The sequence below is a fragment of the Homarus americanus genome, unplaced genomic scaffold (assembly GCF_018991925.1).
Source record: "Homarus americanus isolate GMGI-L3 unplaced genomic scaffold, GMGI_Hamer_2.0 scaffold48406, whole genome shotgun sequence".
Lineage (NCBI taxonomy): Eukaryota > Metazoa > Arthropoda > Malacostraca > Decapoda > Nephropidae > Homarus > Homarus americanus.
The window spans coordinates 2,221,560-2,241,179 of NW_024753828.1; the positions used below are offsets into that span (position 1 = coordinate 2,221,560).

Sequence of the window (19,620 nt, forward strand, 5' to 3'; positions counted from 1 at the left end):
TGGGGGTATAGGGGTTTTGATGATGATGAGAGGTATGATGAGCTGGATGATGGCTGCGGGTAAGTTGATTTATGTGGTGAGGCAGGAGCGCAGGCTGATCCAGTGGTGCAACGACTGGGGAGAGGGAGAGTTGCAATGGACTGTCGATAGCCCAGTTTGTTGGGTTTCAGCTTAGTGTGTCCATCATGCATTGCCTTTGTCTGCCGGTGTGTCGTTGGGTTCCCGTGTTGGTCACCTGTACCGCCGTTGGGGGTCTTGTTGGAGCTCTGTAAGCATGTCTGCCTGATGCAGGGCTCCACTACAGATTTTTCGTTTGGGGATTTCTCCCATAGCCTTATACCTACCAAGGTTAATCCATAAGACAGCTGGGCAGTGGTTGGTAGGTACCAGGACGTGTCCACATGCCAGTGGGCCTATGCACCGTCCCTCTGGGACCCTGCTGGTCTAGCCTGGGCCCACAAAGCAAGCAAACATACATGCATGTATTAGCCCCTTAGTCTTTATATAAATGTCAGGGCGGTACATTGGGTTTATATTACCATATCACCCCTTGTAACTTTCCACTGGCTATAAGGTGACATGGTCATATCACTCGATGGGTCCCTACTCATTAGCATTGTTACTCAACACTTCACACCAACCGGACGTATTTAGCAGAGCTATTTAACATAGCCTCCGTCCTGCTCTTAACACTCATAGCTACAGTGATAAGTTACGGTGATATACACTTGGAACTGTATCTGAGATAGTTCCTAAATAAATAGATAACAGACAATTGGGTTTAGCTACTAAAACCCTATAATTATAATATACATGTTCCAGCCTCATTAACCCAGACGGCATCAACGGTTAAAGGACCTAGAACCATCGCACACACGCACGCACGCACACACACACACACACACACTTTCATTATGTCTGGTTTTATTTATGCCTACTTCACACATGCGTTTTTGTCCCTTGCAGAAGAAGGCATGTAAATTAACGGTTTATTGAAAAGTTCAGCAGCCCGAAGGCTGAAAATATACATTGGACAGAAAGGACTTATTGCATACAAAGACATGGGGTGGGTGGGTTGTTTAACAAACGCTTTCAATACTAAAAGGAGAAGGAACATGAATTGAACTTACAAATTATAATTTAACATTGATGGCAGGGGCTGGTATCTTGCCCTACTGTGTCATGTAGGTCATGTAGTGCATTAACTCGTCCGTAGGTGTTGATATAAAGGACCTCACGTGGAGATGGAGACACTGGTGTTACAGTACCTCACTCTCTGCAGAGTGGTGATGTGTTATCTTGTGATCAGGTGTAGAGTCAACCAATGGTTGTTCCCAGGGTGGACTGATTAACACTATACTACCAGTTCAGGGTGCTTATCTCTGGGTAGGGACATAACTGGTGGGTCACAGTTCTTGGTGGTACTGTCTAGTGCTGAATTCAATGGCTTAAACAGTGTTCATTACTGTTCAACACTGACCCCACTTCTTTCCGAAATGACATTGTCACTCTTGGCAGGATTATGATGATATCCCGGTGGGGCGGAGGGGTTGAGAGAAGGACTGGGGCATGGGCCAACATTGGTTGGGGCACCTACTGCAGCAGGAGCAGCACCTGATAGGTCTTGACTCTCCAGTCAACAAGGGCTTGTTTTTCACGCTTCAGTTAGCTTGCATCTGACAAAAATAATCACAGGAACTTCCAGCCCCTACCATAAATGCACCACAACTGATGCAGGAAAACATACTCATCATATGAGGAATTCTAGAAAGCTTGGCGATTTCACTGATGGGTCGTACATGCGGAAAAAACGCTCGTGAATGAAGAGGGCCTTACATCGGAATATAAGAGCTGTGGCTAGCCCGCCTAGTTTGAAATATTACAGCAGAGCTTCATAATTTTTAATTTGTGAATAAGTGGGGTATGCTTTGTGAATACTGAATAGGGGTGAAAATATCATTGCGGATAAGCGGGTTGTAATGGGTTGGTAAATAGAGAGGTACTGTACATTAAATACAGTACAGCCGGATAGATATACAGTGCACTTCTAAATTCAACCTTTACAAAACCTTAACTTTACACTGTACAGTAATTTTATATTCTTTGCTGAAGCAACAGCCTCATCACTGAGCTCATGTTAAGTTTGCTCTGTTTATCTTATACGAGAGTTAATTTACCTAAAACATAATTAGGGCACTGAAGACATCCAAGTCCATTTTCAATATGTTAAGATGTAAAGGTATTCAGCAGGTCCAAGCATAACTTTACAATAAGGAAGTCAGGGTTATATATTGCTAAATTTAATGGGTTGGGGAGCTGGGAATTCATGGGTGAGAATGCACCTCATTTTCCTCATGTTATTAATTTTCAATTCTGTCAATCTGATAACTGCACCATTCACCATGGGTGTAAATCCCATGGAAATCAAGAGCTAACTATATAGCAGTGTCAACCTAAATAACATTTATGCTGTAAAGTTCAGCTGGTTATTCAAGTACAGTACAATAGTATATATAACCGTTGTTGAATACAGCCCTCCCGACTTACGACCGCAGTACTGTTCCAAGCGTATAGTCATTGGAGTTTGTGTACTAGTATATGTGTGAGATGGTGTAGCCTATGTGTGTTAATTCCTGTTCTGTACATTTCAGGTATTGGTGCCTTCTGTATTGAGACAATAAACACCAACAAAATCAAACAGTATATTACTGACCGACGGAGCATACAGTAAATTGGCGACGAGGATCAAGGACATACATCTATTCACAACATGGCCACTGCTATACCAACACTACAACCTCTAGAGCTAGAGGAGACTGACCTAACACAAGCATGGACTGACTGGATAGAGCATGCTGAAGATGCCTTCATTGCATTCAACATAACTGAAGATGCCAAAAGACTAGCACTCATCAGATTCTATGGAGGAAAGAAACTGAAGGAAATCATGAAGACATTGCATCCAGCGATACCGACAGACAAAAAAGAACCAACGTACAAAACAATGAGAATAGCACTTGATGAATACTTCAGTGAGAAAACAAACAAAGTATTTGAACGACACAAGTTCCGGATGCTGGCGCAGGAGGTCGGGGAAAGTACACACAACTACGTAACCCGCCTACGTACACAAGGGGCCAAGTGCAACTTCGACAACTACAACCTTGACCAAGCCATCATCGACCAGTTGACGGAGAAATGTACTTCACATAAAATGCGTCGTGCATACCTGAAGGAGACAGACATAACAGTACAGAAAGCTCTACAAATCGCTTACACTTATGAATCAACTGAAGCCCAAGCTTGCCAGATGGAACAAGGTGAAGAAGGCACCAATGTGAACAAGGTAAACACAAGATACAAACAACAACAGCAGCAGGACTGGGAAAGCACTCGAAGACAACAAAGTAAGGACATGCCACGCAACCCAAAACTGAACTGTCTCGGGTGTAATGGTACTGGCCATCGACATGGACAGAGACAGTGTCCTGCATTTAGAAAAAATTGCAACTACTGTGGAATCGTCAACCACTTTGCCACCGCGTGCAGGAAAAAACATAACCGACAAGAGAGGGTCAGACAACTGATGGAGGACAGTTCGACGGGTAACAACGACAATCAAGTACACCAGGTATCGTCCAAGAGCACAAAAGAATCTGACGATGGCCATACCTATGTGTTCAGAGTGACATCAGACGACACTGCAGAGGAAAAGGTGATGATAGAAGACGTACCGGTCAGGATGTTGATTGACTCGGGTAAACGTCAATCTAATTGACGGGGGCACATTCGAACACATCGTCAAAATACGACCGAACATAGTACTCAAGGAAACGAATATCCAACCTAAAACGTATGGAAACATTCCCATCCCACTCCGAGGAGAGTTCTTTGCAACACTGTCAAATGGATCGAAGAGAGTCGCACACAAAATCCTGGTAACAACAGCAAAACAGGGAGGGAATATTCTGAGTAAGCGGGCCAGCTTGGATCTTGGCCTTCTCAGTATCCACCAGAATAACCGGATTACGACCAGTGAGATGCCTCGACACAAGAAAAACAAGCCAATCCGGTGAATATGTCTGAGATGAAGGGGCCGGGAGGTAATCCATGTGACATATGGACCTTCCTAGTGGTGACTATGTACTGGAAATCATCGATGCAGGATCCCGGTGCCAGAAGCCTTGTGGTCAAACTATCAACACGATACTCATATTTACCTCTGATCAAGGATGCATCACTACACACGGCATCCCAGCGGTCATCGTGGTCAGATAACGGACCACAGTTCAGAGCCAAGGAGTTTGCACAGTTCTGTGAAGAATGGGGAATAAAACACCACAAAGTGACATCATATCATCCCCAAGCAAATGGGGAAATCGAGTGGTTCGCGACCATGTTGAAAGCAATCCGAGCAATGCATACTGAGGGGAAAGATTGAGACGGCACTCGGTAAATTCTTGATGCACTACAGGAACACTCCACACTCGAGACGGAGAGCGCCAGCCAAACTCCTCAAGGAAGGAACATCAAGGTGAAATCCCCAAGTGAGTCATGACTTAGAAGACACAGAAGTGACATGTTGGGATGTGGCACCCAAGAGAGATAAAGAGAAAAGGAGAAACTGAAACCCCGGACCGAATAAGTCCAAACTAGCGAATTGAGACCAACTGATCAAGTGTCCTGAAACAAACCAAGAAAGACAAGCTCTCAACTAATTATGATCCTAAACCGTGGACGGTAAGTGAAAGGCGAGGCATCAGCTATTCCTACAGCGAGGACCCAAGAAGATACGCAGCACATCCCAGATGAGAAGAGTTCCAGGAGATGCCTAGGAGAAATGACGGCAGCGAGACAGTGACACAGACGGAAGCCACAAAACGGCCGAGAGAACTGACAACACCCATCGAAACCGAAAACAACTCGCTGCCAACACGCCAAGGACAAGGACGGACGAGTCCAGGCAGGACGGGAACAGCGAGGAGGAACCATCCTGCTAGACGCACCACGTCGGACTATAGTAAAACCAAGAAATACCAGGATGGAGCTGAAGACTGAACGGATGGAAGTGAAAGTTTGAACGGATGAAGTTGATGACCCTAAATGGATGGAGAGACGTGACTTAATATAAACCTGGCCGCTCATGGAACTAAAGAGAACGGCAATACAGAACGGTCATCATGAATAAAGGGAGGGAAGATGTACTGTTCCAAGTGTATAGTCATTGGAGTTTGTGTGCTAGTATATGTGTGAGATGGTGTAGCCTATGTGTAGCATTCCTGTTCTGTACATTTCAGGTATTGGTGCCTTCTGTATTGAGACAATAAACACCAACAAAATCAAATAGTATATTACTGACCGACGGTGCATACAGTAAAGACCGACTCAACTTACGACCACCTGCACTTACGACCTGCCTCAGTCGTACCAAAATTTGGTCAAATTACGCATTTTCGAGTCCCAAAGTCAGTACACAGACAAAATTTTCGTTTGTAATTCACTTTAAAATGGCTGGCAAGCTTAAGAGTGAGTGTTGTGTGGTGCTGAGAAGAAAAAGAAACACCCATTTTAGATTTTCTATGTATTATTTAAGCATTTCCGACTTAATGACCTGGATATCCTTCCCTAGCCCCGTCATAAGTCGGGGAGGAGCTGTAATTAATAATAAATTGCAAAAATAAGTCTTTTCTTTCCACTTTTGTCATACAGTACTGCATCATGATAAACCTAAAGTTTTCATTGTGAGCTTTGGTAATGATACTCTAATTCATGCCAAAATTTTTCTTATAAGTACAGGAACTTAATTAAATTTGTGATCTTTTTAAAATCACACACTTCAATGAGAAAGTACAGCACTGAGAATCATTTGTTTCTGACCAATCCAGACAACTATGGGTTTAAACCTCATTTTCTGGTACAAATTGAACATACTTAAGCAAACAAAATCAGTCCAAAATATCAATTCTTTGTATTAATGGGCTATGTACATGTGCATCTTACCCTTGGAGGCATGAACTTAGCTTCATGCGGGGATACTGGTGATGAAGCAGGTGTAGCAGTGATGGGTTGAGTGGGGGACTTGTTGGGTGAGGAGGCTGGGATAGTGGACAGGGTAGAGATGCTACTTGGTGAGGAGTAGTTGGTCAGCTGGGCTGCAAGCTGAATATACATCTAATATTAGTAGTATGCCAAGGTAAGATATTATTGGTACACTCTTTATGTCAGTGTTAATAATATACCTATTCTTTGCCTTATATCCTCTCCCACTTTTATGTGGGCTGGATCAAAGGATACAAAGGCTTCAAAGAAGGAGAATGGCAGGGATGAATGGTCTAAGACTAGAGTAAAATGTGACAGGAAAGGACTAAAACAAGTAGAAATAATCTACATACACACACACATATGCCCTCAACTTCTATAGTTAGTAGTCTATACAAAATGAAACTTTAACCTTCACATTAATTCCCACTGCATTCTAAATTGACACACAAGTCAATAATGTCACTGTACTACCAAAGAATCAGTTTATTAAGCTTTACTAAGTTCCTAGAATGTTCAATTCCAAAAAAAAATATATATATATATATATATATATATATATATATATATATATATATATATATATATATATATATATATATATATATATAATAAATAAATAAATAAATATATATATATATATATATATATATATATATATATATATATATATATATATATATATATATATATATATATATATATATATATATATATATATATATATATATATATATATATATATATATATATATATACAGTGACCTCGTTTAACGGACACCTCGGTTAACGTAATTTCGATTAACGAACTGCCTTCCATAAGGATCTTCAATTCGGTTAACGAAAAAAATTTCGCTTAACGAAGTTCTTACGAACCGACTTCAACATGTTTTCGCTTGCACTGACCGGGCAACCAGCTTTAGTATCAGTCCGCCAATACATTAATCGGTTCTAGGGCTTAAATTCCTTACTATTTTAGTAAATATCAAGACGTTTATACTATTCAATAATTTTAAAAGTTTAATATTAATTTTTTTAGTCATTTTAACAATTATTGAACATAATTGAAGGTAATGAAACTAGTTTTATGTGCGCCAAACAGCCTGTCAACACAGCAAACAGGCGTCAGTTTCTGTGTCTTTTCAGTGGAGGTAACATCTTGCTTCAGACTCTCTTCAACTAAACGCTTTTTTTCTGTGTTTCCAAGCAAATTATTGGTCATTTTGAAATTTATTTTACATATTGACAATTTATAATGCAGTGCAGTGTTGATTTAAAGAAAGTAATCTTGAATTACACCAAGAGAACTAAAATTTTATGGGTGAAATGGTGCCATGGGGTGACTTCTCTTCCACCCCAATGCCTTCTCTTCTCCCTTCTCCTCCACCCTCATTCTAATTCCCATCATCATCATCATCATCATCATCAACCAGGAGCCTTCTACATACACACCTCAAAGTAAGTGTACTTTACTGCATTTATTTTTAGTTTGTATGTAATTTTCAGTGAGCTGGAACCAATTACCCAAAATCCCATTGAAACAATGGTTTCGGTTAACAAAATTTTCGGTTAACGAACTACCTTCTGGAACGAATTGTGTTCGTTAACCGAGGGACCACTGTAGTAAGATTTTTAATGAAAATTTGTTCTAACATTTACATTGAATGATGGGTGGGATGGCATGAGGGAACTAGTGGTGGTGGAGGAAAGGTGGGGGGTTACTGGGGGACGGAGTCATCTGAATCAAATGACAGAGCAAGTGATGGGGGAGAAGTGGAAGCTTTCAAGATGCCAGATGTTGATGGCTGAGGTTCAGGTGATGTTACTTTTTTACTTTTTTGTAAGGTAGGAAAGCAAAAAGGTAATGAACTACACTGCCTGGCACAATGAAACTTTTTTTCAAAACCGTGCTATTTAAAAAAAGCTTTTGTGTTATTTTAAAACTAGGTACTAACTTAATACCAATGTTATTTAAAAAATGTGCTGATTAAATCCATGTAAATCGAGAGGTGACTGTACTGTACTCACGAGCCCAGTTATGTTGTCCCGTCCTCTTGATCCTCCCTCCCAACTCTCCCCCTGGTACATCACAGCAGATGATGATGAATGAATGATGATTAATCTGTGGCGAACTGTTGATCCGTTCATCCCATATGCTCTAGCACATGCAGCATAGCTCATGCCGCTCTGAAGTTGCTTTATTATTTTGACTTTATTGACTAATGTAAACACTTTGTTAGCTCTCTTGGGCTTCTTTAGTGCATTATCACCTTTATTACCACCTTTAGAAGGACGTTTTGGGGCCATTATGTGATTTACAAGCAAACACACGGGTCGCAGTAATATGTATACAGAGTATGGCGGGGGATGCGCGTGAGACAGAGGGGAGGTGAGAAGCTGTGCTCTGGGGGTTTCTTGCTTAAACTCATTCGCGCGCACAATTCAATCGCATATGAAATCAGTAATACATGTTGCAATGAAAACATATTTCTGAAGAAAATCTGTGAATAGTTGAAATTGCAAATAAAAAATCGGCTAAAAACAAGGGTGCACTGCATTGCAAATGGTATGTTATTCAGTATCACTTAATCAAGGATGAAGTTTGTTTCTTAAATGCTGACTTGACTGGACAAAAGGCTATCTATAGCATAATTTAGCATAATTTTTTTTGGGGGGGCCAGTGATTCTATCTCAGAATGCAGATGGCCAATTGAAAAAGGCAGGTATCACCAGGGGATTCTTTGGTCATGTAATTTTGCTGGCCACTTGATGAATAACACTGTGGCCATTAAATTTGTTGTGATAGATACAGTATAGCACAAAAGACATGAAATACAAGACATAATGGTACCTACCTGTGCTTTGACATGATCTGACTGCTGATCTGACCGTCGAATCTTTTCTCGAAGATCAATATTTTCTCGTTCGTACGCTGTTTGATGAAGCTTCAAATTACTAATTTCGCTAAATAGTTCTAGACGCTGCGTCTCTAAGCTCGACCTTGTCATCAATTCCTAGAACAAACATTAATCAAATATATCAAAAGGGAGATGTTAGAATGCACTGAACAGTACAGTATTATGGATATCAATCACAGATTTAGTATAGCTAAATTATCATCCTTATCAGGGCAGGTAATGCTGTCCCCTCCATTCTCAACTGGTAAAGTCAATATAGTACATTACTGCAAACACTCTAATGGGAAATATGGGGAAGTGATGCCTGAGAAACATTGCTAAAGTTCTATAATATACAGGGAAAGGTTTAAAGTAAGCAGAGGATGTACAGTATGATGTAATATAAATTAAAAAAAACATTATTGTAAAAAATTACTGTCCAGTCAATTTTCCAGGTTTAGTAAACCCCTCGATAACTCAGCACATATGGGGCTCTGGTCTTGCCTAGTTATCCCAAATTCCGACTTATCTAGGCACCCCCCCCCCTTTACCAAAAATAAAAACAAAACAAAATTATTGACCCATATATGTATACATAGAATTACCAAATGGAAAAAAAAGTAACACTTAGCAGCACTGTAGGTGAAGAATGAAGCATCATAGTAAGTGACACAGAGGAATGGTAGGTGACGATAGAGGCACTTTAGTACTGTACTGTACTACTGTACAGTAATTTGTTCATGCGTATTGTTTACATCATAAATAGGGGGTGGTCTTAATACATCACCATTGTTAAAGTGGAATATCATAAATAGGGAGATCGTAAATTGGGGGACACCTGTACTGTACATATTTAAACAAAACAAAAATAGTGAATACAGTACAGCGTCACACGACTCAACTGTCACGACGCCAGATGTACTAAATCCAAATCAATTAATCATGTCAAGGCATTCAATCACAAATGATACCAAACATCGGATACATGATTAGAGAGGTTTAAATAGTAATTTGTTAAAATCTCATTAGTCACTAGAGTAATATATAAAGTGAATTATGGTGGCCATTGAAGTAAGCTAATCACTGGAGTGAGGTGGTCTGTAGGAATAAAGTCTTCTCTGAAGTAACTGGTGTATGCTTAGTTAGAATCAAATTATTACTAAAGTAAAGTGATCTCTGCAGCAAGATGGTCACAGAAATTAGGTGGTGAATCACTGGTATAAAGTTTTCTCTGGAGTCTGGTGGTCACCTGAGTAAAATGGTCTCTAGATAAAAGTTGGTCATGATAATTAAACTACAGTAGTTGTTGGTAAAGGTAGTCATGAGTTTGTTGGAAAACAGAAAAAGGTGATCAATTTCAATTGTGAAAATATCAAAATTATTTTGTTCCCACCACTTACCTGTTTACTACCCATTTGGCTGTTTGGTTTGTTCTTTGTTATGAAATTTATTGTTCAGTTTTTGTACATGAGGAAACCAGAGCACCTGGAGGAAACCTACCAAGTTTGGGAGTCACATTGGATAACATCCTTCTTGCTTTTGTCCCAAGTCAGGGATTGAATCCAGGACACAAGATTGAGAGACACATATGATACTGCTGTATCATTAAGTTCTGTTAGGTGGTACTGGACTAAGGTGGTCACAGGAGAAAGATACTTTCATTCACCTTACAGTAACCTAAAACTATAGATAAAATACTGTACATGAATAAGATGTAACTTTACAGTACCCATACTTAAAATTGTTTAAAAATAATTGTGCTCTATATGCTGGAATGCTTATCATATTTTACGGCATATAAGACGCACTTTCTTACCAAACAAATAGCTAAAAAAAATCACCCTGCATCCAATAGGTGAAGTTGTAGGTCTCCCACAGACTAATGAATCCCCCAGATGCTGTCACCAGAAAACAAAATTTACCTGGATAACCCAATAGAATTATCGTCCATACGTATGGCACCCAGCTATTCAGAGCTAAGCAGTAACTGTTTCTGAACTCGTACAAGCATCACTATCTATTAAATCTCATACCTGCAACATTTATCTTTTTACAGGTTGTACTTTGCCAATCCGGGAAGCTTGGGACCAGACTGGTTCTGGATTAGTGAAAATTCCAAACTATCAAAGACGAGGTTAAAAAAAAAAAAGGCAAAATAATGCATAAATGTGAACTATTACTGGTACCAATACAACTTACATCAGCATAGATCTAGACCAAGCTTAAAAGACCTCTTTATGACAAAGTGTTAGTGTTATGGCACTAGTTTACTGTACTGTAATGTGACACAGAAATAAGTAGATGGTGGTGCCGCAACTGGCGAAGCAGTAGTCTTGGAAACTAACGACAGCCAGATTCAAATACCGTTCCGAACCATCGAAGCTGCCGGACTATCGGGTCCCAACCTGTACTTTTATAGGGAAACATCTTTTAGCTTTTGAAAGAAACTTGAAATTATGATAATATTGGTGAATAATGCAGAGAACCATCACCAGCGTGTGACGAAGACTACTAGAATTTCATTGCCATTTCATGTTTTTGCAGTACTTGCTGTAGTATGAACACCTTAGTACGAGTAACTATCATAACAACAACAACTTGCTAATAACACATCAACAAGGACGCTGCTAACACGCTGAGTTTACGGTATTTTACCCTCATTCCAAGAACACCATAGCCATAGGAAGGAATTATTATCATTATTTATTTATTTATTTCATTTATACAGACTTACTGTATCATGTTCCATATTAGTAGGAGTAAACCCAAGAGTGTTAATTGGTAGTACATGTAATCTGTCAAAACTTAACTCAGTCCACGACAAAGTCACCTAATGTTGCTCTGCTCCTTATCTTACCGTCAAACATCCCAACTTACCTTCTGTAACTGTTCCTCAGTCTTTTGCAATTGTTCTTTTTTCTGCTCTAGTAAGTTCTCCAAGTCTAATATTTTCTCTGTTTGTGCCTCAACTTGTTCACTGAGGACTGTCACCTGAAGCTGCAGAGAATCCTTGTCTCCCTCCAGTCGGATGACACGGTCCTCAAGAGAGCCACCCTGTAATAAGTACTCACACAGTTGACAACAGAGAAAATATTATAAGTACTGTATACAAAACATGTATTGTACTATTAACCAGCACAAATACACAACTACTGTATTTTAATCTGAATAATTTAACCCTTTCACAGCGTGTCACGCACTTGCCATTTTATTCTGGCTACCGCCACACGATTTTATTCAGCTTAGGGTAACCTCCCGCTGTGAAAGGGTTAACCAATAAGAGTACAGTATTTATTTTATCATAAATCTTATTATAAATTAATCAATGCAGAAACAATAACTAAAGGACAAATAAGCTAAGCCTTGTTCTAGTAAGCATGTATAATGCTGTATCAGCATAGAAATTGTGAGTGACATTCAGCTTTCCTCAATCAGTAACTTTTTTCTAACTTTACAAAGGACTACTGGCGGAGGTACACACAATAAAAAAAGTCTTTAAAAATTTGCGTTAGACAATGAATGAAGGATTTTGACAACCCTACCGAAACAACAGAGGTCGCAGTGTTCATTTTGAAATCCCTCATACCCATTTATAAAGATACTTTTTGACTGTGTGTACACATGACTGTGTATCGCCTGGAGGGAACACAAATGACACGTGACACATTCGCATACTAGGGTGGTGAATTATAAATAAAAAAGAAGAAAATGGAATATTAAACTGTACAATAAAAATTAAATGTATGCCACACATTTTTAGAATTGTAAGTTGTTTGAGAATGGAAAGATATCAAAGAGAAAGGAGTTCCATTAGCAAGAAGTGCATGAACTGAAAGAGAAGAATAATGATTAAATTCAACTATAAATGGAACTTGGAAAGCATAAGGGTGGCATGACAATGAATAATGTGTATCATGAGGGGATAAAGCACTGGATTTCATTGGTGCACAGACCATGGAAACAACAGTAAAAAGAGAAAGTGATAAGACAGATTGTGTGGCATAAGATGAGGTAAGGAGGAGGTTGTGGGACTGGTCAGTAATGATGTGAATGTTTGAGATTGAAATTATAAAGAAAAATAGGACTGTGATGTATTACTCCATATGAAAATACTACAGGTATTCAATGAAAGGATGGACATGGAAATTGTAAAAAAAAATAAGGAGTTGTGTGGAGGTCAAGATTAGCCTAAAATGGATATTTTAAATTTTTGGATGCATTCTTTGTAATTTTAGACAGGTGGTAATTCAAAGATAATTATTGGTTACAATAAGACCACAGATACAGTGTATACTGACATCAATGGTTGGTACAATATGGGTGTTACTGAATATAAACTGTATGTAAGGAAAAAATTATCACAATTATCAAAGACAATGAAAATTTTTATCTAGGATGCATCAAATGTAATTGTGCTACAGTACTTGTGTCCCAATGAGTTATGGGCTCAGTATCTGTGTTAAAGGAAACTGTTGCATTTAAGTGACCTTCTGGGAAAGCTTACAAAATGAGGACACTGAGGCAGTAGTACAGTATAATATACTGCAAATGTTTCAGGATGGGTTGGAGAAGAGGTCACTAAAAATGGATTTTGGGCACTCCAACATGGGCGGTGGTTGGAGAGAAAGAAGATTTGGAAATCTACAAAAATCAGGGAGAAAACAAAGTTTGGCAAAACAAAATTTGGTGACATATCAAGCTGCCAAGAGCATATTTAAGGTTATGAGTACAGTAAGTATGTAATGGTTATGGCTGGAACAAAAATTATACAGGGAGTGAAAGAGCAGGTGGTGTTCTTCAGGGTGTCTGTAGTTGTATGTTCATGAAAAATTCCATGAAGACTTTAGTGATGATTGGGGTGATAGCTTTGGGTTGACAGTTGAAAGAAGAGGATAGATCACCTTTCCAGGTATAGGCTGGACAATATTTTTTTTTTCCAAGATGAGAGCACAGTTTGAGAAGTGCTAGAAAGAATAGTGTCATAATAACATATTGTACACAGCTGTTGCACAACTAAATACAGTACAGTACAGTATACTCAAGTTGAAATTAGTCCAATGTAAGTTAAGAAGCTTATAGTAAGTACATTTTGGTGGGTTCCATCAATGACTGAGTGAAAAACAAGCATACGATGCAAGCACAATTAAAAATAGCATACCCTCATCCTGGATAACAAGCACACTACATATACATGTTCAGCCATCACACAAATAAATTATTCACAGCCTGTATTAGCAATTGTACATTAAACACAATAAGATAATTAATAACATCTTCCGATATGGTAACACTTCATGCGTCCTACCTTAAATTGAAACATAATGCAGATGTAAATAATGAATAACATGACATACAAAGTTCAGGAGTAGAATGAGCATACAGTAAACACCTCAAAAGCCCAGAAAACAATGTTCAGAGGGGCCCATTCTCATTGGGCCCTTAATCTTTAGGGCCTGTATCACACCCATGCACCTTTAATCTTTGGGTTTTTTGTCACCCCCTGCACCCTTAATGTTTAGGCTCTTATAGCCCCCTGGGCACTTGTCACTCTCCTAGTCCCTTAATCATTGGTGCACTTGTTGCCCATCTTGACTCTTACCCATTAGGCACCTAACAAGGACCCCTTTATCCCACACTGGGCCCTTAATCCACAACTGCAACATACAGCCCTCTGTTGCTTCTTCCTTTTTAGAGGCCCACTAAGGCAAGATCAGGGGGGGGGGGCCAACTGAGCACTTGTCTGAGTACACTAAATGCCACTCCACCCCTGAAATTGGCACATTAAAGCAATAAAAATACTTGCATAGACACACTAATTTCAGCTTTGTGCATGCTCATAAGGTTGTGTTATTAAAATTACTGTACCTACTGTACATAAATTTGTTTCCAAATGTTCACATAAAACAATATTTAAATTGACAATACACGCTCCCAAACATTCATGTGTTATTATCATATCTGTTATATTTAAAACAATAATGTATGAAGTGTTATTTATGGATATTAGTGAGGACACACATGACAATGGTAAACTTTTTGTGGTAAGCCTCTAATTCAGTGGACCTCAACCTATGGGTGGTTTTCACTGGGTAATGCAATTTCGGTAAATTCCATCCACATTAGTAAATTTCAAATAATTCTCCAATTTTCCATTCATTTCAATTTCATATGGTGAGGAATCAAGGTTTATAATAATAGGCAAAAAAAAAATTAGTAGGCTGAAAAAGGCAGTTCTCCCATTGCTCAATACTGGAGCAGGCAAAATAGTTTCCTGGTCTGATGTTATGCTACCAACTCTGGTTTGATTATGACTGGACTGGTGCGGCAGTGGATAACAAAGACCTGAAGAAGGCAGCAAATGGGGGTAATAAGCTGAAAAAGGTTGAGAACCACTGCAGTCTAATTCATACAAGATAAAAACTTGCATAAAATACCAATACGTACTGTACAGTGATATTTAGTGAAGTAAATGTTTTTTCCCGAGGAATAAAACTTTTTTTTCGGTAAAAAACACCAAGATAAAAAAAAAAAAATTTTTTAATAAGATTGACAAAATCTCTCTCTCGAAATTGGTAATTGGATTACATTATTCTTTTCCTGAAACTGTGTTTTCTTTAGTAATAATGATAGATTATTTTATACATAAAGTACAGTACAGTATACAGGTACAGTATTTTGAAATTATCAAAATACTTTACTCAAGAGTACTGTATAGAAAATATATCTTAAAATATTGCTAATGATTGTACAATACCTTTGCAGAGTACAGTACTTTCCAGCACTACTTTTGACAATAGTTAATGTAAATGAATGAAAATAAATGTGTAAATAATCTAATAACACTATAATGATGGAAGCGACTCAAAATGTACATTGACGAGGGGCTATAAAAATACCGGAAAATTTCTGGAAAAAAAAAAAATTTTCTACCCTCTTTTTTTTTTTTTTTTTCTCCAGTGATATCCCCATTAGTCAGAATAATTGGTGCAAAGCTCTTCCGGGGATGAGAGATTTCTGGGTAACGAGACAACTCTCATACTGGAAAAATCCCACATCCCCAAAATTTTCCGGGTACTGGGGCAAAGTGTCCATGAGTCTGAACAACAATATGTATCTCACACAGACAGACACTATCACACATCCTTGGAATGTTTTCAGGTTCTGGGGAAAGTTTTCCAAGATTTTAAACTATGCATCAGTGCTGGGGAAAGTTTTCCACGAGTCAAAACTATGCGTCTTGCACAGACAGACACAAAACAGTATATTTATTTATACAAACACCACTGTACACATACAATATATTGTAAATACAGTAATGTAAACAAAAAACATTACACAATATAAATAAGTAAAATAAAGTGTATAGAGTATTTGCCAGCAGATGCTGTTGCTTTGAGCTTGTGATGCAGGCAGACCAAAGGTGATATTATGATACAGAATGGCCTGCCTTTGTCCTGTACCATCTGTTGTGGCAGGAGATGTGAACTGTCAATGTCCTCTCTCGCCATGGAGGACAGAGGCAAATCAAGAGTGATATGTCTTAAGCCTGCTTTAACACTGTATTCTTGGCTGATTGTGTCCTGGTACAGTAATGTATAGTACACAAACACTCTCCACTGATATGTGCAGTAGTGTGTGTATGGTGTTCATACTAACAATGTTAATTTAGAGTAAAATTACACACTGTAATCACTGTTTATGTCTTAACATTGTATTCTTGGTTGATTGTGTCCTGGACAGCAATGTACAGTAATGCATCAGCCTATCACAGGCATCCTATGAGGTCACATGACAGCATTAGCCAATAAAAGTGTTCCCACCCATGCACCCAGCCCGTGAGGACCCTAGAATATGATGCAATCTTTCGTCACTCCCTGAAAACCATTGTCCCCAAGCCTGGAGCAGAGTACTGTACTGTAATTTGGAGAGTTTTTCACACCATTTTCTCAGAATATTTCCAGAAATTGCACATTATTTTAGCCTCGGAATTTTTTCCCAAACCCGGAATAGTAAAATTGGAAGAGATTGTCTGGAATTTTCTTGGAACTTTCCAGATTTACGCATTATTTCATCCCGGAAAAAACATTAGGAGAGATTTTTACAGAATTTTCTCAGAAATTGCAGCTGATTTTGAACCTCAGAAACTCGTTCACAGACCCGGAAAGGAGAGAGTTGTCCCGGAAAAATTCAGAGCTGATTTCAATTTCAAGTACTTTTGGAGAGTTTCGGCTAACGAGGATTACAGCTAATGGAAAGTTTACTTTACATAATTATGAAGTACAGTATCTAGTTTTCTATGGTGATATTATGCCTGCTTCTCCCCTCATAAATAAATAAATACCTATTGCCCCACATAAACATTAGAGAGAAGAAGAAAACATACAAAAAGAAATGTAAGTAGTGAGTAGACACAAAGTTTCACTACATTACACCACAAGAAGTTTAATAAAAAAAAGTTCAAATGCCATGATATTAATTACTCTAAACTCATTTGATTGGTTAAATATGACACACTACTACAGTACAGTATATGAAGAACACATTTCACTCAAAGGGTTAAAACTTTTTGGTTACACACACAAAACAAAAAGTTGAGTTAATTACATGTGGAAGAGCCACTAGAGAACAGCCCATCCCCCAACAGAGAGCTCGCCGAGTAACTGTCCGCCTCAGTTGACACCTCATCGTTAGTGCCACAATAATATACTTTACAGTACTCATTCATGCTGCTACTGACAACATACAGGCCCAACAATATTCATATCAGTACAATAATATTTTTCCTTAATAGAGTAGTGAGTGTAATGGATCTTCTCTAGATTTAATTATTTATCAATTGATAAAGACTAAAATTAATATATTTTTTTAATTTCATCCCACTGCTATCATGTTGCAAAATAGAATATTCATTTGTTTTTTAAGAAAATATATGAACTGGAGCTAGGAGAGTTTAACAGCTAAGTGCAAAATACTGCATTCAACATTAATCTCACACACAGTTGCCATTGCCCATACATACCACACACCATATGATCAGCATTACCCACATTAAACTGATGTAACCTTAATGTTTGTGCCCCTCAACAAAATTTCTTTGCAAACTAATGATCTGGTTCTGTCAATATTGTGCAACATTTTTTGTCAATATTCATCAAATTTAAGAAATTCGAAAGGATGTGGAACAAGTGTTAAGGTAGTATGAGCATCAGTGTGTGGGCATCATTGTGGGTGGCACATACCGGCGGGGAATGGCAGCTCCACAATGTGATGTAGTCTGAGTCGAGGCGACGGTGTCGGCGGCTCCCCTGGGGGGTGAGGAGGACTCCACCCACCTTGGTTGTGCACGGCAGAGCTAGGCGGTTGTTGGTGCAGAAGTCATGACTCGAGAGTGAACTTAATGAACCAAGATGATGACAGTGTCTACAACAGCATGGTGATGACCTTCCACTGTCACCAGACCCCTGGCCCCTATTCCGTCGTTCACGTACAGACTGCTGATGATGATGAGTCTTAAGTTGATGCAAGTGGGCATGGTGAAGACCTTCGTGGTAACTGTGACGATGGTGGTGATGACGTTCATCACAGGAATCATAACCTGGTTCTTCATCATCACACCAGTAAGAGGGGCACTCACACCCATTTTGAGGGAGGTGGGAAGTGATGTGATGGTGATGGTGACCGTGCTGATGAAGGCTCGAAACAGATCCCCGTTCGCAAGAAGAATCTCTCCCACTCCGCTCTACTGACGAATCTCGGGATCGTCTATGGCCAGTCAGATCTCGTGATGGGGAATACAGACGATCTTGAATCCCATCCCTAGAGTCTCGAAGCCCATCTCTGAGGGCATCTCTTATTGGTCTGTGAGGAACTAAGTCTCCCGCTTCAAGTGTTCGAGGTCGGGGTACTGGAGGAGGGCGGTTATACTGGCGATGGCGGTGTGCTGGCCCTCCACTGCCCTCCTCACTAGATTCTGGGGGTGTGGCCAAACTGGATCTTGTGGAGTGAACACGGTGGTCTGGAGGAGTGGCCAGGCGTGTGACATGGCCTTCCAGAAGGCCAGTCAACATTGGGGAAGCTCGCACCCATTCAAAGTCCTCATTCCCAGATACTGATGCTTCACCTGAAGGAAGGTACCACATCAGCACTGTGTGTGTGTGTGTGTGTGTGTGTGTGTGTGTGTGTGTGTGTGTGTGTGTGTGTGTGTGTGTGTGTGTGTGCAATAATGTTTATGATGATGATGACAGACTGCAGCTTGCCTTTCAATGATTGGTGTTATTGTCTTTATATGAACAATGTAAGGCAAGTACAGTACAGTACTGTTGCAGGATAAAATATATACAGTATCTGCACAGAAATCAAAGCCCCAGGAGCCAGAACCTTGCCAAAAATTAACACAAAAGTTATAGTTAGTCATATAACCCTGACAGCCTGTTTAGGATAGTGTGGACAGACCACACTGTAGGCAAACCCCCTTTTGGCATACAGTACAAGTGTAGCTGGCACTGCCCTTGACTGCTTTCACTCCCCAAACTTTAAGCTGAGGTACCCGTTTACACCTATGTGAACTGGATGGTTAAGTGAACCAATGACCCTTAGGACAGGAGACAAGTGCTGTATCCACTCAGTCACTGCAACCTCCCCCCACAAAAAATAATAATGTAGCTACTGTATCAATGCTGAAATG

At 39.4% G+C, this 19,620-nt stretch overlaps 1 protein-coding gene across 16 annotated transcripts in view; it reads right to left on the minus strand.

The window, feature by feature from the left end:
* Positions 1–19,620, minus strand: part of LOC121855582 (liprin-beta-1-like) — a 214,986-nt gene that overhangs the window by 88,100 nt on the left and 107,266 nt on the right. For 11 of the 16 annotated variants that reach the window (XM_042350598.1, XM_042350603.1, XM_042350602.1 and 8 more), the window contains 3 exons: positions 11,814–11,990; positions 8,895–9,053; positions 6,001–6,159 (listed from right to left, as the gene is read on the minus strand). In XM_042350598.1, the coding sequence (XP_042206532.1) occupies positions 6,001–6,159; positions 8,895–9,053; positions 11,814–11,990 (495 nt within the window). Of the gene's footprint in view, positions 1–6,000; positions 6,160–8,894; positions 9,054–11,813; positions 11,991–18,175; positions 19,057–19,620 lie in introns of all 16 variants that reach the window. The other 5 variants (XM_042350607.1, XM_042350608.1, XM_042350610.1 and 2 more) reach the window with 3 other exon arrangements.